At 32.7% G+C, this 26,981-nt stretch overlaps 1 protein-coding gene across 4 annotated transcripts in view; it reads right to left on the reverse strand.

Annotated features, from left to right (window-relative positions):
- Positions 1-994: 994 nt before the first annotated feature.
- Positions 995-26,981, reverse strand: part of LOC144970832 (neurexin 1-like) — a 228,912-nt gene continuing 202,925 nt past the window's right edge. For 2 of the 4 annotated variants that reach the window (XM_078910919.1, XM_078910911.1), the window contains 18 exons: positions 26,642-26,977; positions 25,858-25,975; positions 25,117-25,334; positions 23,926-24,034; positions 23,277-23,342; positions 22,275-22,408; positions 21,469-21,798; positions 20,871-21,150; positions 20,361-20,480; positions 19,932-20,110; positions 18,362-18,533; positions 12,023-12,124; positions 10,100-10,205; positions 9,300-9,351; positions 7,683-8,558; positions 4,946-5,142; positions 3,945-4,108; positions 1,333-3,401 (listed from right to left, as the gene is read on the reverse strand). In XM_078910919.1, coding sequence (XP_078767045.1) covers positions 3,172-3,401; positions 3,945-4,108; positions 4,946-5,142; positions 7,683-8,558; positions 9,300-9,351; positions 10,100-10,205; positions 12,023-12,124; positions 18,362-18,533; positions 19,932-20,110; positions 20,361-20,480; positions 20,871-21,150; positions 21,469-21,798; positions 22,275-22,408; positions 23,277-23,342; positions 23,926-24,034; positions 25,117-25,334; positions 25,858-25,975; positions 26,642-26,977 — 3,789 coding nt within the window. In that variant the 3' untranslated portion in view covers positions 1,333-3,171. Of the gene's footprint in view, positions 3,402-3,944; positions 4,109-4,945; positions 5,143-7,682; positions 8,559-9,299; positions 9,352-10,099; positions 10,206-12,022; positions 12,125-18,361; positions 18,534-19,931; positions 20,111-20,360; positions 20,481-20,870; positions 21,151-21,468; positions 21,799-22,274; positions 22,409-23,276; positions 23,343-23,925; positions 24,035-25,116; positions 25,335-25,857; positions 25,976-26,641; positions 26,978-26,981 lie in introns of all 4 variants that reach the window. The other 2 variants (XM_078910936.1, XM_078910928.1) reach the window with 2 other exon arrangements.

Raw genomic sequence — 26,981 nt, forward strand, 5'->3', positions numbered from 1 at the left:
TATGGTGATTGTAGTGGTGATGACAAAGATAGTGTCATAATTACATTAATAATGATAATGACAATGATAATGAAAATAATAATAATAATAATAATAATAATAATAATAATAATAATAATAATAATAATAATAATAATAATAATAATAATAAGAACAAATATGATGATGGTGATAGTGAGATGATGATGATGATAATGGTGATGATGATGATGATGATGATAATGATAATAATAATAGGAATTTTTAGAATGAAAAATACTAAAAATACATCTATATAAAGATCAATTACAAGATTTCGTCAGCATAACATTCTGCCATACCATGTATTTATTTACCCATCAATGAAAGTAACCTTGTAAAAAAGATGGATCCATTAAGCCCAATCTTCCCTACGTTTATTTGAGGTAAAAGTTGAGTCACATGCATACATTCCATCAATTATATTATTTACAAATTCAAAAATCAAAAATCGAACAATATAATTTCATGTCACAATTTCCATTCAAACAGTCTAATGGGCGTTATAAAAGTAGCATTCAAACATTACCTGATCTTTAAAAATCCAACTTCCTACTATATTTATATCATACATACAATAAATAAACAATCAGCTACATAGCAATTTGTAAATTTCAATCTTTGACAGTTGAGAATCGATATAGGATGTCAAAAATCTTCCCAAACTGTTTATTAAAATAGTCATGATATACAAACAGGTTGTAAGATTACTCATGATTGAGATAATCTAACTTGTTATGTTGTCTCATAATTGTCATGAAAAAAAAGCCCCCCCCAAATAACGGCCAAGTCAAAACACATATATCTTTAAAATAAAAATGAGAGATTTAGAAGCCTCTAATTTACATTCCAATCGCCTCATAAATTTAATGGCTGAGCGAATATGTTCATGTAGGGGAAGTCAGATCTAAATTCTTAGTAATCAATGCAAAGAGTAATGTTAAATCATATCATCGGAGAACTTATTTTTTACCTATTTTTATGAATGTTGTCGAGAGTCACTTTTATAATTTACTTTAGCAGTGGTCGGAATGTGAAGTTTTTAACTCTTGCCTCAACAGTTCAATGGCATTGAACAAAATAGAATTAATCATTTAATGATTCAAAAAATAATACCCAACAATTTACAAATAGTCTTTTAAAAAAAGCACAGCCAAACTGCCATTGTAAACCTAATCTATTATCAAAATGTCCGATTAAGAAAATTTAAAAAATCATTAAAAAATTATTGTCTTTTCACTTCTTGGTGTTTGTTGTATTCTAATTTGAGTTTATGATAAATTTCTGTAAATAGCTCAATCAAAGTCTTTGTTTTTGGGACAGATGGTGAAGTATCATTTAGTAATATTAATGTTAAAAATTGTTCAAAGGCAGATGGTAGGTTTTATATCAATGTGAAGGATTGCTGAATCTGAAATCAGTCAATGAATCAATTCTGGTTAACATGGCTGACACCTGTGGCCACTGAGCCTCAGCTCAGCGAATAGTCTTTTGTTTCTTTTATTCGCTGTTTAATTCCACTTGGATTATGAAAATTCACTTAAATCAATTATAATTATTGCTTTATATATTTTGACAGTTCTTAAATAGTCTAGAATTATATAAGGTAAAATGATCCATGCCATTAAAATAAAGATAAATAATGGGAGATTTTAAACAATATGGGGTTTCAATACTTAAGAACAGATTTAATGAAAGTTGGCATGGGAAGCCAAGAGATATGTACAGAAGATGTTATGGGGATAAAAACCAGATCACCCTAAAATATTTTACTACACCACTCACTATATTTCTTTTTCTGTATGACTCATAAGACGGATGCGGATACTGGAAGTTATTGATGTAAACATTTTTTATTGAAAAAATAACACATACTGTTACATATTCTAATTTGAGAGAAACCTCTCTTGAAAAAGTGAAAAAAAAATTACATACTTTCTAGTTACCTCTTTTCATTTTATATAGAAACATGCCCAGAGCAGGATAAATTGGCTTAACAAATGTGCATAATCATTATTTATTTTTCGTTAATAATATACCATGAAAACACAAATTCTACGTTGATTTAGCATGAGCCGACAATGTAAAGATCATGAAAGATAAAAGCAGTCGTAGTTCTGTATACATCCCATAAACGAGTATCATAATTGTCATATGATGGACTGAAGCATAATAATGGTCTTAGTATCAATTGTACATAAGAGAAAGGGGGTAAAATGATTCACATATTCATATATCTAGAAAAGCATGATTAATTATTACTAATTGTTTGTTTGTCATCTCTAAAGTGAGGCTTAATTTTTCAGTTAATATTGTGAGGCTGTGAATATGAAATAAATATCGGTAATAATTTAAATTAAAAAACCATGAAAAAATGAAGGATTCACAAATGCAGCATTTTCTGTGTAAAATTTTCACATATAAAGAAGAAAGCCATGGGAACCGTTTAACAAAACATTTGTTAAGATACAATATTATTTCTATCAATTTAAGATACATTATCATATCTATCCATCCAATAATCACTTTCATAATAAAAATATTCAAATCAACAATTTATTTCAGGCACACAAAACCATGGTCAACAGTCAGAAGATATTATCTCTAGAAATGGAATTCTAAGACAAAGAAGGAAAAAAAAACCAGCTAGTTAACTTCATTGCATGTTTTAAATAACAATGATACATCACTCTCAATCCACAAAGCTTCCACTATATTTAAAAAAAACAGGAAAATTTTCATTTAATGCTGCATGTTTTGTTTTCTGTAAGTACTGATGTATTTCTGTTTGGTTCAGAAACCTTGAAATCAAAGACACAAAGATAGCATCTGATAATTGAAAAAGGCGACAGTAAATACATGAAATAATGATCTTTTGAGCGAAGCAAATCTTGGAGTGATCACAGCTCCCCCCATCGGTAGATGATAAATAGGTAGTAAGGCAAATAAAAAAAAGAAAGAAAATCAATAACTCAAGTAAGTCAGACAAACCAAACCACTGGCTCAAATTAAAGATGAAAAGATGTTACTCATTGTTTTTATAGGTCAAGACTTACAATGAGAAATGTGAAAAAGGTGTACACATTAGAAAAAAAGTATCTTCTGTCTACCGGCCATGCCTATATCATTCACACACTACACATGCCTTATTCATCACACATACCACTCCTTCACATCTTTCTTCTTGCCCCTTTTACCCACCCCTGACTCCGCACCAGCCATTAAAGCACCATTTCCATTGGATTTCTTGGACTGAAGATTAGAAAAGTTCTGAGTTTCATCCACTTTGTAAGTTCCCTCATCCCGACTACGTAATTTGTACAATGCAATGACCAACACAATGACTGCCAGTAGAACACTGCCAGTGATACCTAAAATCAGGGCTGGAAGGAAACAATAAGGATATTAAACATATAAATCATTGAAGAATAAAATGATGAATTTATAATAATCAAAGTGAATATTTTGCCGTATCTTATATTTCATTGTGATCAATGCCTAGTTCTAACAGGTGATAATTGGAATCACTTTCACCGGGAAAAACTAGAATGTTTAAAATGAATTAAAGAAATCAGATCCCAGAGATGGATGACAACCTCCTGGTATTCATAATTAGAAAAGTTTATTAAATAGGAAGTTAGACTATTAAAAAGGAGTTTAATACTTTTATGTTTTTGGATATTTTATCTAATGGTGAGATAATGACAATAATTCCAATCTTGGGTGGTGCACGGAAAGGCTGATTACATAAGATATTTCATTTTCAGATCTGAAAAACCTAAGAGTTTGGCAATAACTTATAATATATTAGTTAGAAATGTGATAGAAATTTTAACCATGCCCATCCCCTTTATCATTGTAGATTTTAAAATATGATTGTATTTGACTGTGACTGCTGGCACACGGACACATGACACGTTTCTTACCCAAGTTGATCCCTTTATCGTCATCGTCGTCATCATCTTCTTTGCCATTGACAGCTTTGCCTGGTTGTGCTGTTATTTTGTCATCCACTTTGTCTCCCCTGTCTGTTGTTTGTTTGAGCTTGGAGGACGTTTCACAGTCAGGTCCTACGCACACTGGTCGTTGTCTGGTGGAAAGTAGACAAAGGTGAATAATATACTAGCGGACTTTAAGAACACATGAAAATACACACGATTATGAGTACTGTTCAGTGCGTTAAGTTGACGTTATTGTGTACAAATCAACTCATATTTTTCTATTCTTCAATTAAGCAAAATGACAAGTTAGTTTTTCTGTTTAGCCACCTTCAGGTCGGGTCTGTTTGGAATCACTATGGAGTCAGTACAAAATGACTATCAGCGGAGGCCTTGTGACTGCCGCTTATTCATGCAGGTCACAATAGCATAACAGGAAACAGGAAATAAAACAGATTATGACACAAAGCTGAGGTGGATTTACTCCACGTAAATAGATGATACTCAACACCCTCTTCAAAAATTCTTGGAGCTTGGCAGAGATTAAAAGCTAAAAAACTCTTTGACAACGACGTCTTCCTATGTGTCTTGATGTAATGATATACCAGAAAAACCCCTCTGCACCCCCCCAAAAAAAACAACAAACAACAAAAGTGATTTGTGCACTACCCTGTAGCTTTAAGAGGATGCTGATAGCTTATTAGGACAGTCCCGGACATTTAGGACATATTTTTGGGGGGGAGGGGGGGGGGGGGGAATCGGGGGTTTGACCATAAATTTATTCAGCAGTGATTTTGTAGCTAGGTATATCATTTTTGGTGGAAAGTATTTTTCAATAGACTTGTGCTCTGACCAAAGGGTAGCAAGCAATTGTCACTATCCTTTAATGTCGGAAGAAATCAGGTTAATGTCAACTCTTCTAGGCCTATGACTTAAAGGACTGCTTTTTTTTTGGATAGTCTAAATCCATTATCACAGGCAACAAATACCTTTTTGTAGTTGTAGATTTTCTGGTAGTTGTTGAGGTTGTTGGAGAGGGAGTGGTGGTGGTGGGGATGACAACTGGTTGGATTATCTCCCCATCATTGCCAGATCCAATGATGGAACAGTCATCCTCATCGTCATAGTGACACCCTGAGCCTGCGTACAAAATTTCGTCCGTTACACCCTCTCTTGGAGTCGTTAGCTGAAAATTTAATGTAGAAAACGAAACATCATTTTGCTTTACTTCAAACATGATCAAAAGTAAATAATATATCACTTTAATCTTTTTAAAACACATTTGATCAATACAGAATGCCAAAACTTTGCACTATATTCTAAATATCTAAATCTAAATGCCTGACCTCAGTATTCTCTATTACTCGAGAACATTGGGGGTTTTTTTGGGGTGTGTTTTTTTGTTGTTATTTTCATCCACGAGACTCAAACAAGAATTGTATTGCAGTGAACTAGATTCTGTAAAATGAGTATATAGTTTAAAATATGAAATTTGTATTAAATTTATATGCTTTTTTGAGGAGATCAGACATAATCATTATTCTGCATGAAAAAATGTACATAAAATAAAAACTTTAAAGTTCCTATTTCTGACTATCATTATTTTAGACTCACTTTCAGTCATCTGTTTCACCCCAAAGTAACAGCACATTGAGTCAATGGGTCACATATAATATAGACTGTAAATGTAACCACAGTATATTCCATTCTAAGGACTAATAAATATACGTAATTCTTTACACCCACTGCCTTAATGTAATGTTATCTATTTACACGAAATATTATAGTTAATCCAGTAAGAAATATTCATGAATTTTTCAATATTTATTTGTTTGTACCAATCAAGTCAGAAAATACCCAAGTCGTACAGAATAAAGTATATTTCTTGATGTTAAATCATTTTGGGTTCTCTGCTTAATTCTACCACTAGTAATTATCATCTGTAACATTCTTTTTGAGCCACTTTAAGTCTAAGATTGTATCGAACATTTTCCTGAGTCAGGTCTGAAAAAGTTCTTATAGCACATTGAGCTACAATTACAAAATTTCATGAATATCTCATCACTTTTCGAGATGTCTATCTATTACATCCTTGAAGTAAATGTCACATTAATTCTACTAAATTTCAAGCATCGATATTTGACCCATGTGAAATATTTTATTTTCTGTTGATAATAATCTTTCCCTTGAATATTAAACGGAGATATTTCTTCTTGCGTGTTAGTTTTGAGAAAAGTAAAAACATAGAATGAAATGATATTAGTATTCAAAGTAAAAATAAATCCAAAGACAGACATTTCTATCAGGTGTGAATTATGAAAAAGACACATTGAACCTTCTTTTGACTATGATTGGACACAACTTTTGTTTAAATCTCGAAAGCTATAACTAAAATTCAAAGTATTAGACGAAATCCTCCAAACCAATGAAAATAAGTCATTGCTTTAGGTATGGTGAATTAAAAGTTTTCTTAGGAACTGCAAAGGTGTTTAGAGCAAAATCGAAGTGCTAGAATAGAAGTATTTTGGTGAGAATGAATATAACTGTATAAATAAGTATAAACTATTATATAGAAAGAACTGAAAAAAGTGTCTAACCACTAACATAGTGTGAATATTGACTTGGTTGAATAGACACATGCTATACATACAAATAATATGTAAAGCATTAAAAAGAAAATACAACAGGAAAATAATGACAGGTAGTTATAAAGATTTGTCTGTTTTGCTGCCAATTAGATAAATTTAATAATGAAAACATTACATCCTTGCAACTTGATGGCTTGATAATTATTTCAGCTTTGATTGTTTGATCTTTTTCTCATATTCTTATATAAAAGTTGCTGGTTTAAAAAGATGTACGAATATTTAAATGTCATAACTTCTATCATGCAAAAACTGCTCAATACATTGTTCATCTCCACAAACATTAAAGGAAATCACAATATTGGAACACGCAATACACAGATTCAAAATTGAACACAGAAAATAAACAAAACAAACGCAATCTAGGGCTAGGAATAAAATATTTAATATCAAGCTTCTTAACTTCAAGTTACAAAGAATGCAATTAAATCAATTTATAGCTAATAAATAAAATGACATCACAAAATAATGTAGGAAGAACAGTAGACTAAATTCCAAACAAATAGCAAAGGTTAAAAGCCACTGAGATTAAGCTTATCAAAGTTTTTTAGACTATATATCATTTTCTGTTCGACTAAGGTCGAAATATTTTCTAAGTTTACATACAACTATTCCTAAAAATCATTCTTATCTTGACCATGAAACTTATCTCCTCCTACAAAAATCCTTTTGACTTCATTTATTTTTACGACTTCTTCAATCGTCTTTTTTTTTTTTTTCAGTAATTGCGAACTTCTTGTGTATTGAAAATCGCGGTATGGATTTAGCTTCACTTGTGTAAAGATGTTAAAAATAAAGAGGAAAGAACCCATGGGGAAAGGTGTCAGGGAATAAAAGATTGATAAAAGGAATCATAGAGGGGGAATATAACATGGAAGAATTATAATGTAAGCTGAACCCTGGTTAAACAAATAAAAAAAATCACACTAGGTAGATGTGAAGAAACTGTACAACCACAAAAGATTTTTTTCACTACAATTTTGTCAAGTAGTAAAACAGAATCAAGCAAATACAAGAAATATGTAGGTGCAAAAAAGCTTGACAAAGATCTAGGCAGTAAAGGTCCTTATCGATTTCGTACCCCTTTACGGTAGTTCCATTCCTCTTGCTGCTGTCGTGAGGCGGCAAACTGACGTGATGGTTGGTGCTGGGTCAAGGTCTTATACGGCATGAAAATGGTAGTTGTCTCCTTTACATCAATGACCCTATATGGCCATGAAGATTGGTTGGAATGGCTGGAATGATTTGGTGTCTCTTCATCGTCCTCATATCCACTTCCCTCCTGCCCACTCAGCTCGTTGTCAAAGTCTTCATCTCCATAATCATCGTAAGGATATCCACTTCTGCGTTTGTATTGGTCCGAATTATATTCATATCCTTCTTTATCATCCCTCGCTTCCTCATTCCATCTATTATTTCGATTATCACCCCAAAGATCATCAGTATGAGGAAAATCACCAACAAGTCTATGGCCATCATATCTTTCACTTCTGCTTGTTCTCTCATCCGGCCGCTTTGTTAAAGCCATGGGTTCGCACAATTCACAATCAGACTCTAGAGTAGGATTTTGGTTTCTTCTATGGGGAAACTCTGTTGTGGTTGCTTCATCTTCTTTTTCTTCAACAAAGGAAGGTATTTTTGACAAACCCTCAGTTAATATCTCTTGAAGGAAATTCCACGACTCTTTTCCATTTTTATCTGGTTTATTGTTTTCACCATGTCCAGGCTCATCTCTAAATCTTTCATGGTTTGGAAATGTAGAATGGGGTTCATTATTTGGCTCTCTCCGTCTTGTCCTTCGAGGATTCTTCTGCTCATGAGAATATAATTTTGATTCTTTAAAGTGTTTATTGATCCGATTACGAATTTTTGTAGATCTGAGAGTTTTTGATTTCTCAGCCTTGTGCTTATTCCATCGAAAATGTTTTGGAAGCCTAAAGTCAGAGGGTGTTACAGTCTGTGTTAAAAAGGAAGAAAAAAGATAGAAGTACCAAAGTTGACTGAGGGAAAGAGTCAGACTAATATGATCTTTTTTTTTGTGGGAGTAGGTTAGATTATCTAATTATGGTTTTAAGATTTGAACAACTGAATTTCCTTTAAAAAATCAATTTACTCAAGAACAATTAAAGATTCATGGGATTTAGAGAGAAGACAATCTAAAATGAACTTCACATTTTAAATATTTATAAAAATATGTAATATATTGTGAAAAGAAATATAGATGTAGTTATACCTATGATAGTAAATAGGAAAGTGATCTTAGAAAAAAAAAAGAATTATAATGTGCAAATAACATTATGACTTAAATCATAATATATCAAAGAAAAGCCCTAATCTATACTCAAGAATTATCTTGATACTATCAACATCCTTATAAAGTGCTGTAAGCGATGATAGAAATTTAAGCAACCATACTTAATAAGCGTCATTACTCACCTATTTTGGACAAAATTCAAAATAGCAGGCTGTTCTTGATTTCACTTTTTGGTGTTTGAACACCGAGTTACAAAAGGGGGAAGGGAGTCTAAATGTTTCTATGTTTCTAAGTAAATACTTGGGTTTGTTTGTATATTTTTATGGTGTTCTTTTTTTTTTTGGCAATCGACAAACTGAATTTCTGTACATTCACACAAAATAAAAGTGAAACCAACAAATAATAGATCACTACAGCCTACGTTTTTTTCACAACAAAACTCACCCCTTCAGTTGACTGCATTCTTTCTTGTAGTTCCTCCACTTTAACGATAGGCCTGTAATTTGGAGACATTATCATTTCATTTTCATGCTTCAATTTCTTTCTAAAGGATAGGTTTTTACAATAAACTTTATTATGAGACGATAATTAAGAAAAAAAACCCAAACCCTTGATAGAGAGAGAAAAAGGAGAGCTTACACTAAATTCTATAAGGATTCAACATGTTAATGTTAAAGCATGTTAAAGCATAATGTTAGATCGCAGTCTAGTCACCTCAAGTAGGCTCATCTGAATGGATCAGTATTTGAAGTAAAAGTTTTCTAGCCAGAATGACAAAATATGTGCTTTGTTAGAAGTGATATCAAGGCAGGACCGCCATTGCTCACAATGGTATGCCAAACAGGCCTACCCAGAGTGTCTTGAACTTATACAAATACTTGATTCATTGACGTTTTTTAAAAACAAAAATTGGTTTTCATTTGTTAAAATATTCCTCATTTTTAGTCATTTTACTAAAACAGTAGATAACACTTATCTCAAACGAATATATATTCTTGTCCCATTTCCCCTCATTAATATTCCTTTCAGCAAAAAACTACTGATATAAAAACTATTCTATCCACTTGTTGTTGTTCTTTACATAAGGGTTCTACTGCACTAGGTCACTGTTGTTTTGAAATGTTGAAAACCAAAGAGGGTTATAGCTTTAAAACCGTATTAATTAACCGCTATTAAGCTATGTGATTCACTTCATTTTAAATCAACAATTGTCCCTTTATATCAACAAATAATCAAATACTTACTTGTTAGGTCTGGGTATATAGCTCAGTTGGACATTGCCAGTAAGGTGAATTCTTGGATCGTTCTCCATTGCCCTCTCAAATATGTGAATTCCATTGATTACAAGACCTGCATGAAAATTAAACAGGTAAAAGTACTGAAACAAAGTTGATGGTAAATCATTCACCATTTATATACCTACTTGAAAGTCAAGAGACAGTGAAGGTGATTGGATGGGTGATAGATTAATGAACACAAATTAAGTGTGTTTTATCTAATTTCTTGTTGTGTTCTTCTGTTTGTACTTATGATAAGAAATCAAGGGTATGGATAACTGCTAGATCAAAACAGAGAATAAAATCATGGGAGAGCCAACCCCATGATCCAACTGATACCCATTGCCTCACAGAGAACGGTTGGTGAGCAGGTGTACTAGTCATTGAGCTATCCAACCACATAAAAATATGACTTTCAAATTTAATACCTTTTGTCTTTTTCTTGATGTTCTAATAACACTTAACTCCGGAATTAATAAGTCTGGATAAATGCATTGGAGAAAACTAAATAAATGCAGAGAGAATCCGCAATTCAGAAATAGAATTTGATATCACCTATATAAGCATAATTGTAATATGCATAAAGAATGAATGAAGTTGGTTACGTGCAATATGATGTGCTTTTCAATTTACATTTCTCAAAATTTAACGACTCACAAGCACTTTCATTGTCTTAATGATCAGTGGCACAATCAAATACTTTTGGGTATTCCATTCCTGTGGCTGTCATATTCCATTGTGAATTTTCATGGGAACATCAACAACAACATATCCATGATGGTTATTTTTTTGGATTATACATCAAGTCTGAATTGAAAATATTGCGGGTTTCAAGGTCTCCCTCTACAAGGTGTTTTATACTAAATGAAATAAAAGTTTTATTTCAAAAACTATGAGACAATAATAAGCAATCATTATGATTTGCAATGTTTAAATAAAATGAGAAATGTGTACAAAATGTGATATTAAAATGTACGTTTTACAAACATCACTGTTTATTCAATACCTTTAAATCTGTATACACAGCATTCAATACTCTTTTGTAATGTGTCTTTAAAATGTATATAAATGCATATCTTTATTTAACATCTTTCATAGAGGCAAAAAAAGAAATCAAATTATTTTCGTTTACGTATGAATTGAATTCAATGTCGCTCCACAATTATACACACAAGTAAACAGTCCCATAGATGTTGATGTATTCATTACATTTTATGTATTACGCCATCCCAAACCCCCCACACATTGCAGTAGTAATAGTATTAGTAGTAGAAGTAGTAGTAGTAGTAGTAGTAGTAGTAGTAGTAGTAGTAGTAGTAGTAGTAGTAGTAGTAGTAGTAGTAGTAGTAGTAGTAGTAGTAGTAGTAGTAATAGTATTAGTAGTAGTAGTAGTAGTAATAGTAGTAGTAGTAGTAGTAATAGTAAGTAGTAGTAGTAGTAGTAGTAGTAGTGATAGTAGTAGTTAATGTATTAGTATAGAAGAGTAGTAGTAGTATAGTAGTAGTAGTATGTAGTAGTAGTAGTAGTAGTAGTAGTAGTAGTAGTAGTAGTAGTAGTAATAGTAGTAGTAGTAGTAGTAATTGTTGTTGATGTGGTTGTTTTTTAAATGCTATTTTCATTGAAAGGGAAAATTCACTGTTATAAATGTCACTGATGGTATTTGTACAATAAAGTGAAACATGCATTAATATGTTTGCTACAACCATGCATTCTGTCTTTTTTATATTTAAATAAAACCCCATACGTACGATATGTACTCCTTTTATAAATCAATGACAAAATTGATTAAAATAACTTCAACAGCTTAATCAACTTCACAAACAACTTACGTATTTAAAAGTTCATTTACAAATATGCCGTTAAAAAAACCCACAAAACATTCTGACCCACCTGACATGGACCCGTCAAAGTAGTCAAGGATACTTCCGTCATCAGCCGTCCTCCCACCTATACGAATGTACGCCTGGTTGTTGAAGGTGTGAGCTTGTCGACCTGTCCAAGTGAAAAAGTAATGATAATGTCATAGAAAGGCAAACTATTTCATCTTTTAAATCACAGGTATCATTATTAATAAGCATCCATGTCCCTTCAAAAATATACTTTTTCATTAATGATTTAATCTTCCTTTTGTAACATTGGTATCTTTTAACAGTCCACAGAGTAAAAACTTTTCACATGTGACAAAATGTGTGATGTACTTTTGATTTTTAGTTCGTTGACTGTTTTAAAGACTTTCTTTCTTATAGAAAAGAACAATAATTTCTAATATTGGATTCTTAGTAAAAAGGAAATCTGCATAATTTAGGATCATAGCACAAGTGCACACTTTACTTTTAATCTTTGTCATATAGTGAAGTGACAAAACACCTTATATTCATTTTGATCATTGCATTTTTACCTCAAAATTTGATGAACTTCAATGACCCTCACTTTAAAAATGCTTAAACCTGAGATCTTGAAAAAGTCTCAGGTATAAGAACTTTTAAAAGGTTTGGGGTCAATGGGTTGTATCAAATTCCGCCAAAATAATAAATGATGTTTTGTCAGTACATGAGAAATCTGTTATAGATGATGTGTATTTTCATTAATCTTATATGATTGATGAAGCTGAGAATTGAAAGATACTTTGTCGTGTTGATATGCTTTATTAAGCGTTGAAAGGTAAAATTGTATATATTGCATGCAAATGAAAATTAAAAATTGAATGGATTTCGAAAGTGTATCAATTAATACAACTAGCCTTGGTTTTGGAGATAAGCATTCTATCTGATTTTGACTTCGAATTATATTTACAATTGTATATTACTAAAAAAAAATAAAATTAATAGCCACTATTTCAAGCTTTCTTAAAGCGACTTCAATGATATGCCTAAGGCAAAAGCTGTCTCCAAAATGAAAGTATAAATAACTTAGTTACATTTCTTTCATCTCTATTTCATCTTAGTTTAACGTTTTAGACAATCTACCAATGTTTTCTTTTTAGTTACATTTACATAATAGAATTAATCAAATCAAAGCGTCCTTGACTAAGCTTGATAAAAATGTGATCTGAACTATTCTAAATTTGAAACAAAAGAAGTGAATGTTTTGAAATAAATGGATGAATTCTGTATTTGGCAGCAGAATGTATATAACTTAAGCAAGAAGAGAAGTCTTTTTTTTATACAAATAAAAAAATAAAGCAGTATATATCCTTTGATAAGTGATCTAAAAGCCAATGATTTTGAATTGTTTTAGTATTGATATCTTAAAAATTTGATCTCTTCAGTGCTGATCTAAAATCACGAAGAAAAAACCCATACAATTAGCTAATGAAACTTAGCTTTCGCAATGATTCAAAAAGTCATTACTTAAGCCACAGACATATTTAACAAAGTATATATTTTTGGTATTCAAATTATAATGTATTTTGTGCATTTTATAAACTATTGTTAATGTGATCGTGACATGAATTATATAATAAATGACTTTGGTTTTAAATATGATAAATATTTTATATTTAAAGAGATAACATTTTTTATTCATAGTGGGATAGAGGATAAGATTTGTGAAAAAAAAGGTGCATGGATTTTATTTTTTAAAGATCACCATCCTGTAATACCTTGCTGTTGTATGGCGAGAATTTCCTCCTCCTCAAATGCAAATACTTGAGTACAGGAAAATGCAGCATTAGCATTTGAAAATTACAAGTAAACATTCACATAACAGTTACAAAGATAGAACTGGATTGGATAAGGGAGTAAGTCTGAGATACCAACTGAATTAAACGATGTATGCCTCTTGTTTCGTGTGAGATTGAATGATCAAATAATTTCAAATAGGATAATACAGTCACGTCTCTATGACTCGAACATACCATTCCCTGACACATTGCAGGATTTAACAAAATGTCTAAATTGGCAGACAGTCAATTGTAATGTAGGACATATGTATATATTCATATTGCAAGATTCAATTGTTTCAACATGTTCAATGCGCTTCACAGTATTTCATGCATGCTCCAAGCATATCATACAGAACTAGATTTATGTTCAACATAATAAATTTCCATCACTGCTTTTCGTCAAGAGGCTACCAATTTACACCTCAGGCATGAGAGATAATTTTTCCAACTACCTTAACCAAGGACAAAAGGCAGAGACAAATGTTTTGAAACCATTGTGCAACATCGTTTCTTATATTTTAAAAAAACAAAACACTGTCTTGTCGGCTGTCAAACAAAATCAGAGAAGAAAATCGTAACCCCAATTATTTCTATATGATATCCAAATTCAAAGAAGTCTGAGTTATGGAGACGTGGCTGTATTATTGTGAGAAAAATGTTATTGCCTTACAAAGCAGACATTTTCAAATTATCTGGCTTGGGTGAATCGTAGAAATTTACATCAATGCTGAAAAGTTTAATAGGGCAAAACCTACATACACACAGGGCACAACAGTTCTATCTTTGAAGACTAAAAATGCAGGAAGCTCTTGTCTGTTTATGAATGTTTGGTAAAATTACAAATTACATGATATCAATTATGATTAACATATTTTCCCAATGGATGTTGGTAAAGTGCTATTTACAAGTGTTTTCTTTCGGTCATAAAATTGCCTCCATTACTGTTGAAAATCATAAAGAGACAAAGAGCTTTTACAAATTGTTGTAGCATTGATAGAATTGACGCAGTCTTACAATAAATAGTGAAATGACTCAAATCTTAAATCATTCGTAATAAAATTAAAAATAACAGCCAGGCAAACATAGACACGAGCATTTTTGAGCATTACATAGCGCAATGTCATCTAAACATGCTCAGAGCACTTTACAAGAGGTACCCAACACCCAACGAGAACACTTATCATGTAGGACGAGACATGTTGCCTGTTAGGCAATAAAACAATTTTTATGACAGAGACAACTCAAATAAGGGCCAGGTACTCATTTTTCACCTGTGACAGAATGTGAGTGAAGAGCCTTTTTCAAGGACTCAACTATGCACTATTCAGAGCAGGACTCAAACCCTACACTTATCGGTCTGAAGGAGAAAATCATACCACAAGACCATACAGCCGCATATGCTATAAATCCTTTCTCTCTCCCACAAGCACTCCTGTCAATATTATTAAAGTATGTGTTTTAATCTTTTTTAGATCAAAAGTGGGGAAAATTAGTAATTCAAGCATTGAAAATTGGCACATATAAAAAACATTAGCCTTTACAATTGATATTATCAGTTCATTATGATAATACAGTCACATCTCCATAATCCGAACCCATGTAATCCAAATGTACAACAATTGATATTTAAACTGGAGATGCTCTTTCTCTCTCTCTCTCTCTCTCTCTCTCTCTCTCTCTCTCTCTCTCTCTCTCTCTCCAGCCAGATCAAAGAGCATTATTTTTATACCATCATGACAACAGCTTAATATTTCCACAAACAAATCAGTAACACCAACGCAACTCTGGTTTCAACAAGGATGAGTCATGTCATTTTATGTTCTCTCCAGGTAAAATTGGTAAAATATGGTGTCAGTGCGTAGACATCGTTAAGTTATAGCCTGACACTGAAACCAAAAAAGACTGGCATTTTGATGTCATTTTTTGGTCAGTGTCAGGCTATAAGTTAACGATGGCTACGGTCAGTGTCAGTGTCAGGATAGAGTAAAGGTTAACTCCCTCTGTAAGGGTAAATGGTAAATGATCACAAATGTGACCTATTGTCTCAAAATGGTAATATGGATGGGTGTGCCTGATGCCTAAAATTGAATTTTAAACATTACTCATTACATTTGAATTCATCTACAAATGAATGTTTGAATGAAAATTCATATTGGAAAGCACCGCACTGAGCACTTATATGGAAGTTAAGCGCTATATAAGTAACTGAATATCATTATTATGATTTGATTCAAAATAAATGTCTTAATTGAAGAGAGTATTTTTTTTTAAACTTCTAAGAACAAGAATGTTATGACAAAGTGGACAGCTCAGAATAAGATACACTGGTAGAATACCATTGCAGACCTGTGCCCCAACAAGAACCATAGGGAATAAGTCGTAAGTCAAGTTCCTAGCACAACAAATCATTGAGAAAGTCTTCTGATTTTATATAACAGACAAGCAGGAGATTTGTTTATTTTGGAACAGCAAATTTGTTCTACAGAATGTACTGGAGGCATAAATGTAGCGTTATGAACCGCATTGAGCATGATAAACATTGTTAAAATGGGTGTTTCAATATCAGCACTTCCTTGTTTTCAATAAAACCAACTGAATGTGTACTGAGTGACGGTGGAAATGGATAACTGACAGACCCACAAGTATTTATGTGGCCCCCCAAATCCAATAGGTATATGTCGGAATGAACTGGATGATGAAAGTTGAGTTAATAGTAAAAATGATAAAGATTAGGAAATTTTTTGTTGTTGTCATGTTTAAAGAATAACATCCTCTCTTCTTAATGAAGATACTTTTTAAAACTCAATTTTCAAAAGTCCAGCTTAAAATTCCATTCTAAGGTCAGTTTCACCCTGACATAATACCGTTTTGACAAAATTGGTCACATGAACATTAGAAATCAGTCCTTTCTTATATAATTTATGCTATTGATAACTGACTCATTCTACAATATTGCAACAATAATGGGCATGAACAATTTTCAAAAGAGAGAAATAGAAGAGAAAATCAATTTTTACATTTTCAATAATATTTGGCTTGGGTTTGATTGCAGGTATGACAAATTCTGGACAATTTGTTAATGAATCATTATAGACAAATGAATCAATTAAAAAAAGTTTGGATTACAGGCTTAAGATCATTTAATAATGACAAATTTTGTGCAGGTACATCGATGTACCAAACTGCCATACGTCAACAAAAAAAAAAAGAGAAAATAACAACTTTTTAATAAAAATGGGAAGAACATATCAAAACACATAAAATGTTAGTCTCGCAGCTTATACAATGTCTCCAATGGTTTGCAGTAAGAATAAATAAAAAAATACGGCATGAGTATTATGAATTGAAATTATTAGAAAAAAAATAATTCAATAAGGTAAAAGAATAGAGTTGACTAAACTTTTAAACTACACTTTAAAAAAATAACTTGATCCGCATATTCAATATTGGTTGCTCGATAGTGGAATGATTGTAACAGCAATGATGCAATCATACTTTAGGAAAAATGTATTAGTCAATGGACTTGTTCTTCACTAGATGTTGCAAAGATCTTGATTATTGCTGTCATCATGAGAAAATCTCAAACCAAGATAAAATTATCCCGCTTACTTTTAAAACAATATGAAAAAAAGTTGAAATAAATTAATAGCCTATTTCCAGATATCTTATTGTATAAATAAGAGTATGAAGACTCATGGTTAATAAAACGGGCACTTCAAACACACCATGTAATAAAAAGAGAAGAAAATGTCAGAAACACGGGGGTGTTTGCAGTATAAGCTGGAGGGGATGTGACTTTGTTATAGTCAGTGAAAATAAATTTAAAAAGAAATAATTTTTCAACAAAAAAAATATTTATGAAAGGGAAACATAATAAATATAGAGGGTAAGCGGATGTCTTTTTGTTGAAGAAAGATTGTATAAAAAGTGAGATATTCATTCTTGAGGCAAAAAGTAGACCCTATATGTGCAATTATTGACTCTTAGGAAATGAAAGTCTTCGTCATTTTGCTTTGCATCTATTTGAATTTTAATGAAGTCTTAGAACTTTCAAAAGACACATTACAATGGTTACCTGAGCACACAATAATGAAAAACTTACACTTATCTCTATACTTTACGTATGGATCTTACCAATAAAAGAATACTCGTATAACTATGTTCAATTTTCACATTTCTGAATACGATTCTCTGAGCCAAAAAAGATGTCTTTAAGACAAAGACAAACATCATGAGTGTGAGATGGGACAATGCGAAAAACATGCTGAAAGAGTGGTAAACCTCTTGGATTAATCCTCAAAATATAACAAAAAGATTTCAGATTCTGCAACATTTCTTGTAGCAAATTGGCTTTTAAATGCCTTTCACATGCCACTTGTTCCAAAAGCATTTAAAATCAAAGTATCTGATATTTCACACACTGTCTATGCATACAAAGGGAGTTTCATAGGTTTTATTACTTAGAGAAATCTTGCTCAGTTTCAAAGTCTTGATGATAAAACCAAACATTCAAACAAGGTATGAGAGATATGATCATGCAGCATGTTGTACAGCCTTCTCCTTACCTGTTGGGATTTTGGTTATAGTGCGGCCGAAGTCAATGGTCAGGGTGGAATTTGGTCCATCTCTCGTGAACCGAATCACATGATATTTTCCATCATTTAGTTTACTGAATAGATTTCCTATGGGATGGTCCAATGTCCCCATGTTGTATGAAACAAGGATGCTGCCTTCTGTCTGAAAATTAATATGAATAAAAACCACTTGAGAATTTATGTAGTTTGATTTCGACTTAGCATACTTAAAGAGCTCCCAAACAAAAAGCAACAGAAAAAAAGTAGAATGAGTCATGTTGCCTGCAAGGCTCTTATACGGTATTTTGGATAGAAACAATAATATAAATAAAATAAATAAATGATAAAATAAATAAATGAATAAAAATAAAATTCCCTTTATTCATCCCCTAGGAGAAATGTGTCCTTAGGGTCTATCCCAAGGGAAGACTGGAATAACCCAGCCATCAGCTGCAGTGCAGTGCCACAAAGTGAGCTAGGGCGAGGTGACTTGCTCAAGGCCACACAGCGAAGCGGGTAGTCAAACTCAGTACCTTTGGGGTACAAAGCAAAGACCGTACCGCTGAGCCACACTGCTTTCTAATATCACAAGTTAAGTACTCATTTATATCTGAGTACAGTGACAGAATGAATAAAAAGAGCCTTTTCTGAGGACTCAATTCAGCACTGCCAAGAGCAGGACTGGAACAAGTGATTTCCAGCCAGAGTCATACCACAATACCTGCAAAAGGATATGGCCTTAGCAAGCAATTATTACTGGAAAGGGTTGATTTTTTTTTTAAATGGCAAGCTTTAAGAAAAAAGAAGACGTCTATAAGGATCTGTCTATACCGCATAAGGTCAAATCATCTCAAATGTTGGGGTGAACTTATGCCTAAAATGGAAGTTTTAGCTGAACTTCATAACATTTCAGATACAATAAAACAAATATCTTCATTGAAGAGAATAAGTTTTACTTTTTAATCTTTAATTAAAATATTTCCTTATCCTGATCATTTCAACTTTTAACTCAATTTTCTTTTCATCGAGTTTCATTGACACACTAACCAGATTCAAGTGGTTGGTCACAAATAGCTTTTTTTAAAAAGTGTAAATGTTTTGTATATTAATAAAAGCTTTATGTCACAATATCAATGATATCATCGATCTTTATGCCTACAATTGGAGGCCCCAATAGCTCAGTTGGTAGAGCAATCATACAGACACAAAGGACCGAGATCAATCCTGGGTGAAGTCAAGATGTTTTTTCTGTCCAGTCGAGTCAGCAGTGATTGGGTAGCTGAGTCTATTATACCTGGTGGAAAGTACTTTGTGATTGACTAGCATCCTATACAAAGGGTAGCAAGCAATTGCTATAGTCCATTTCACACCACAGAAACTGGAATAAACTCCAGCTCTGAGTACGTTTTATGGATATTGCACTTGGTATATAAAAGTTCAAGTTATTTTATGTATATAAAAGTTCAAGTTATTTTCTGATTTAAAAAAAAAAAAAAATTATATACGACTATTTTGCTAATTCAAAAATCCAAAACAGTTCATAATATGTGGATAAAATTACCAATTCAAGTTGGATAAAGTCATCATAGGTGGTGCTGTCCATTCTGAGTAAGATGGCGTCTTCCTGGAATGTTCGGAATCCAAAAGCCAAGCTCTCAGAATTTGTGGATGGTCTGTTTTCCTCAGGGTACGTAAATGTCATAACACCTGGTCTTGGACCGAATTTGTATGAAATACTCTCTGTAGATACAATTAGATTATTGCTTAATGCTTTTGGGTTTTATTGAATGATGATGATGACGATGATGACAATGATGATGATAATGATGACAATGATGAGGGTGATGTTGCTGCTGCTGCTGGTGATATTGCTCCTGATGATGATGCTGACGATAATGATGATGAGGTGATAAGTGCATTGCTGAAGGAAAAGCTATGATAAAAAACATTTTGTTCTATCATTAATGGAAGGTGATCATATTATACATACCCTCTTGGCAAATGGAGCCTGTGTATGACGTCATATCACAGTCACAGTTGTAAGAGGTCCATTGCTGGACACATCTGCCATGGTGGGCACATGAATCATTGACACACTTCTTTAAAGGACCTGAAAATGTTTATTTTTTAAAACAAAGTGTTAATTTAAATACAATAATATGAATGATTTTATCAATAGGTTTTGTTGTAACTTTCTACAAAAAGCAACTAAAACTGCGTGTGTTTGTGTGAATGGATAAAGGAATGAGTATATGATGACATAGTGAATGAGAAATTTGTATAGTTTCTCTAAGCATCACGGACTAATGGTCGAGCTGTATTTAATAATTTTTGCATGACAATATCTTACATTTTATAAGTACACCCTAGCATTTTCAATTCATGAAAAAGTAGTTGAAAGAGATGTAATTTAAAAACTGTTTTGCTAGTCTTAAAGGGAAATAATTAATCAACCAAATCAGAAACAAAATATGAACAAGACAATAAGATTTTCTCTTACCTTGACATCCATCTCCAACAGACTCAATAGGACTGGCATCTCTGAGCAGGTTAGGTAGGTAGCCATTCAGGTCAAGAGACCCCAAACATCCAACAAAACCCTGTCTGGACTGGATAAGCTTGGGTAAGGATGGATACATGGTCTTTCTCACTCCTCCAATGTACAACGCCCCATCCAGATCAAATAGAACATTTCTGTTCCCCGACAAATCATCTTCCGTCGGCGTGTTCGCATCCACGCGTACCAGCTGTTTCAATGGTTCTGTTCTGAGAAGACGGATCTGGAAATATAAATGGTCACATTGATGATAAATTTAAAATCTTTTAGGAACTATGCAAACTTTTAGGAACAACAATGAAACACTAAGGAAACATTCAATGAATATTCCTATACTTCTATTATCTTTGGTTATCCAAAACAAAAATTTCAAAACCCCAATTCCACTACTATGATAATATAACAGCAATGTTATAAATGTCATCGTGAGTGTCTCAAAAAATTTAAGTAGCATTCTGGAAAAAGTGCATAAAGAAACATCATATTTTGCTTTCTAAAAAAGTGACATAAAAAAAGAATGGAAGCAAATAGTCTACACTACCTCATGCCATTTATTGTCGTTGATTGGTTTATTGACATTGGCCTTGACCCTCTGACCCCCTTCACCCATGTTGTAGATATAATACAAGAAGCCCTCATACAGTTCCATGGCAAAGAAGTCCCTTGCTTTTCCAGCATTATAGAGAAGCAAGCCGTCTGCCTCTGTTGTTTTGATTTGGAAGCTAACTGAAAACTCTGCATGGACTTGAAGGGTTGGAAGAAGGGCGTATGAATCCACAGACTTAAAAGTCACAGGGTCACGCACTACATATTCATCTGAGCTAAATCTGGCAGTGATCTCCATGTGATGCTCTGATTCTGCCTTTGCCATCTGGATTGAAAGAAAAACATGTCAATTAGATAGAGCCAACTTTTTAATAAAAGCTATTAAAATATTATATTTGTAAACTATCAAGGACAAAGGCACTTGTTATGGAATGTAAAAATAACACCATAACAAAATTATCATGGAATCAGTTTCTCAAGTTCCTTCCACACACACTCTCACACCCTCTTTCAGTCTTTCTTTCAGTATGTAGATATATATATATATATATATTATATATATATATATATATATATATATATATATATATATATATATATCTTCACATATACGAATGAGTATTCACTGGGCATCTCTTACTTTATATATTACTATATCTTTAAATTTCCATTAAATGCATTCACTTTTTGTACAACTACTCTTGTTCCTGATCTAAATAAGGAAAAAAAAATGAAAAGGGAAATTAAAAAAAAGAAAAACACAACAAAATAACAGACAATACGGTCTGAGATATTTTTCACCTCAAAGAAATTATTTCCATTGAAGACAAAGGCTTGCATAGATCCAACAAATCCAGACAAATCATCACTAACATCATTTGACATCACACTTCTCTCCCTTTTTGATTTCCTTCTATACCGATGATGTGTTATTTCTGTACATAAAAAGTATGTTATAATATTAAACAGGTCATCATCTGCTACTCACACTGCTTTTGATATTTTCAAGATAAGAATATTACATTTTCACTTTTATTATTTTTAATCCTAACTTCAGTTTCTGACAATGACAAAAGACAAATTTCTTTAGAAAGAAATGCCTCTATACGTTCATCTTTAAATCAATTAATAACTCACAACAAATATTGAAGACATGATATTCAGTATTCAAATAGCATATGAATGATGTTTTTCAGGTCATAATGAGATCATCTAAAAGCTATTTTAAATCCATTAAAAAAATTGAGCTTTATATAGCGCAATATCCACTAAATGTGTTCAAAGCGCTTTACAAGGGATCCCTGGTCAACAGCAATATTTAACATGTAGGACGGGACATGCCGCCTGTTAGGCGATATTACAAATTTTCGGACAAAGACAACGCTGTTAACGACCAGGTACTCATCATACACCTGAGTACGGTGAGAGAAAGTGAGTAAAGAGCCTTTTCCAAGGACTCATCTATGCGCCAGGCGCGAGACTCGAACCCAGGACCTTCCAATCTGATAGCGAGTGTCATACCACAAGACCACATAGCCGCATCAATATACTACAATATAGGTATCTCCAATTTTATCTGTTGGAAGGACATTTTTCACTATTACCTTCCTTCATTCCAGATACCCGATAACTATCTCTTCAACATTTCAAACCTTGTTGACACACTTTACGAACCAATTCTTTCACTCTCAAAGAGATTGTACATCTCTGGGAGTTATTTTATACCCATTTATCTAAACAATTTTCTATCTATCTTGCTAGAGGGTTTTTTACACCTCACGTTTCTTCAATCATTAAACTCACCTCTCTTTACATGTCCAACATTGATCTCACGAACAGACAAGGTGAAACCCAAGCCTCTCACTTGATCTGATGATTGATGAAATTAAAAAGTTGTTATTGTTATTATACGATTTTGTGTACTTATAATGCCCATGCATCAATTTGATCTTTTATTTTGTTTGTTTTAACTATTATGTTATATCATATTTGCAAAAATATCAGGGTATTTGAAGGTCTTTTGACCTATGTAACCCTTAATGATTATGAATATGATATTATGATATAAAATACAAGTTGTGCTTTAAAAAAAATCACACTTTGGTTATAACTTAAATGTGAGCATCCCTCATGTCATATTAAAAAAATAGATTATTTAAAATATACAAGCAAAGCAACTAAAGCAGAAAAAAAAAGAAAAAAAAAAAGAAAAAAATCAAAAAAAAAAATCCAAAAACTCAAGACTTCACCATTACTCAATTAATCTTAAGTTAAATTACAATTGGAAAATTGTTTTCCCACAGCAACAGCAACATAAACAACAACAAGAGCTATAAAACCACCAAGTAAAACAATGCCAGATTTACCACTACTACCACCAGCAGTAGCAAGCACCACCATCACCAGGTCTACCGGGACAAACAGCACCTACAACAAAAGTTCAGTGACTCACCGGTAACTGGCCTGTCCAAATCAATAGACAACTGTACAGTGTAATCTCTCCTCTTGATGAAGACTGTATGCCACCGGTCATCGTGTAGCGTGTGGCCGACTGACAGTCTCTATGGGATGGTAAAGGTTAAGTGATATGCATTTATTATTATTCTTCTTCTTTTTATTATTATTGTTATTATCTTTGTTATTGTTATTATTATTATTATTATTATTATTATTATTATTATTATTATTATTACTATTATTATTATTTTATTATTATCATCATTACTATCAGTATTATTATCATCATTATTACAACTATTTTAATTACTTTTTCCCCTATTACAAGAGCTGTAACCTAACAATAATTGCCTATTTGGACAATAAAGATTATTATTATTATTATTATTATTATTATTATTATTATTATTATTATTATTATTATTATTATTATAAACGAGTCAAAGACTATCATTTTCAATATATATGAATATAAGGCATTCCATATTCAGCAAAAGAGCAAACATGATTGGTGCAAGTTTATGGGTCAACCTCAAGTTTACAGTCATGGGCCTGGTCCGCATCAAAACATATATTCTCACTATTTAGTTTTATAAATATTAAAATGGCAAAGCTCACTTTACTTTAACAGCATACATTTGTTTGTTTGCCTCTTGAATCAACAAAATAAACTATGCCAGCCATTAAACATACAAAAAAAATAAAAATTCTCTCATTATAAAAAAAAAACTTGGAAATATTCACAAAAGTAAATGTGGCACTATTGGAAAACAAATTTAAATTGTTTGGATTTTGATGAGAATGTAAGATCGAGAGATGTCACACTCAATTATGCTATTTTTTAATAAATCCCAATTTTATTCTTAAACTTGAAAACTTCAAAAACGTGATCCATTCACCAATCAACTTTAAATGACATATTGATGATAATATGTGACCAACAGTCTCAAAGTGGTGTTATATGTCAGGGTGAAACTGATACTTAGAATGAAATTTTAAACTGAACTTATAAAATTTGTATTAAAATACCTTAAATGAGGAGAATGAGTTGTATGATCTAGCTTTTAAAAAAATCCCATTACATTTCCTAATCCTTATTGACTTTAAATTCAATTTTTTTCACCGTCTTTAATCCAATTCAATACTAGGTTGATGTGGTAGGTCTTATGTCTCAGGGTTTTAATACCTTATAACTCTCTCCAACCATGATAGCCAGGGACAGAATGCCTTCCTTCAAGTATAACTTTAGACTGTCGCCTGTTCGTCCTCCAGTTGTTTGGAAAAGGAGCCCGTTTTGATGCATGGTTCGGAACCGTATGGAAATATCTTCTGCCTGGGTATGCGATTCCTTGGGCATAAAAATCTTGACGTATTCTGTGCCATCAAATATTAATGTAGCCGTTGCTGTAGAAGGAATTGTTGAAAAATTATTCAACTTTCGTTTGTGTAGTAATCTTATCAGTAAATTTGGAAGAAATGCTTTCAGCTCATATTTCAAAATGAAATAAACTACAGGAAGTGCATTAGGAGAATAAAATATGAGTAAACGTTTGAATCTATGAGTCCCTCAAAAACTTTACTCTGGTAGCTGCATGTAATTAACAATAATACTCCAACCAATAATCAGCAACATATCTAGAGATAGCAAGTAATGGATATTGTCTATTTCATGATACATAGGCAGAGGTAAGCTTAAGATCTATGAGCCACATTAACTGGTCTTGGGAGTGATGTATACTGTAGTGTCAGAATAAAATAAATATTTATAAATAAATTAATAAATAAGTAAGAAAGATTAAATAATGACAAGAATGATCATATGATAGAATCAGTATCGACGTAAAAGAAACCTTATACCTTGACATTACACAAGCTGCCAGCACCCTATATTTGATTCAATAAAAATTTGAAACTGATATGTCTTTACCTGTTTGACAAACACTTCCGACGAATCCAGTGGCTCTACAGTCACATCTAAATCTGTTCCATCCTTCTATACATTTACCTCCATGGTTACAGGGGTGGCTGGCACACTCACTTTCCATCTGAAAGGATGATGATGATGACGATGATGATGATAACGATGGTGTGCATGTTAAATAAAATAATAAATAAAATAAAATTCCCTTTATTCATTCCATAGGGGAAATTTGTCTCTAGGGTCTATTCCAAGGGAAGACTGGAATAACCCAGGCGTCAGCTGCAGTGCAGCGCAGCAAATTGAGCTAGGGCGAGGTGACTTGCTCAAGGCCACACAGTGCAGCGGGTAATCGAACTTGGTACCTTTTGGGTACGAAGCAAAGACCGTACCGCTGACCCACGCTTCCCCTAATGTGAAAATGAGAACATTACTTATTTATTGTTGTTGTTGTTGATGGTGATAATGATGATGAAATAGATGATGACAGTAATGATAACAATCATGATAATATTGATATGACCATGTTGTTAGCACTGATATTCGTGTTGGTCTACGATAAAGGTAATATCTTAAATTGACAATTCATTCCCATTTATGGCATAGAGAGGCTTTCCCTCCCCTCACCGATGAGAGACAATCAAGTCAAAAACACTCATTAAACACATACCAATTCCCCCTCCTCACCCCCCCCCCCCTCCCCTTCATCCCATTTTCCTACATCAAAAGTTTCCAAAGTCAATGGTTGGAAGAATGGATATGAAAGCAAACAAAAACTTTGTCCAAATCTTACCCTCTGACAATGTCCTTGTATGTCCGTTCTATTGGAAAATTTTGCTGCCACCATAAGATCAACAAGTTTACTGTTGACCACCAGGTCTTGAAGGCAACCGACATATGAGTGGCCCAGAGTGGAAGACCACAATTCATGAGGCAATGTTGACATATTGACTGCAGGCCCTACCCCACCAACATAGAGTTCTCCATGGAGATCAAACCTGTCTGAAATGAGTGGGGAGGCGAAGGGTACTTTCTGGCCATCTACAGTTATATATCCTTTGTTTTCAGTGAATTCAAAATAAACGTCATGTGCTTTTCCATCTGTCACCGGCATTTTACTGGCTTGTTTCTGA

The sequence above is a fragment of the Berghia stephanieae genome, chromosome 1 (genome assembly GCF_034508935.2).
Source record: "Berghia stephanieae isolate SIO BIC M18660-M18661 chromosome 1, UCSD_Bste_1.3, whole genome shotgun sequence".
In the NCBI taxonomy this organism is placed as follows: Eukaryota; Metazoa; Mollusca; class Gastropoda; order Nudibranchia; family Aeolidiidae; genus Berghia; species Berghia stephanieae.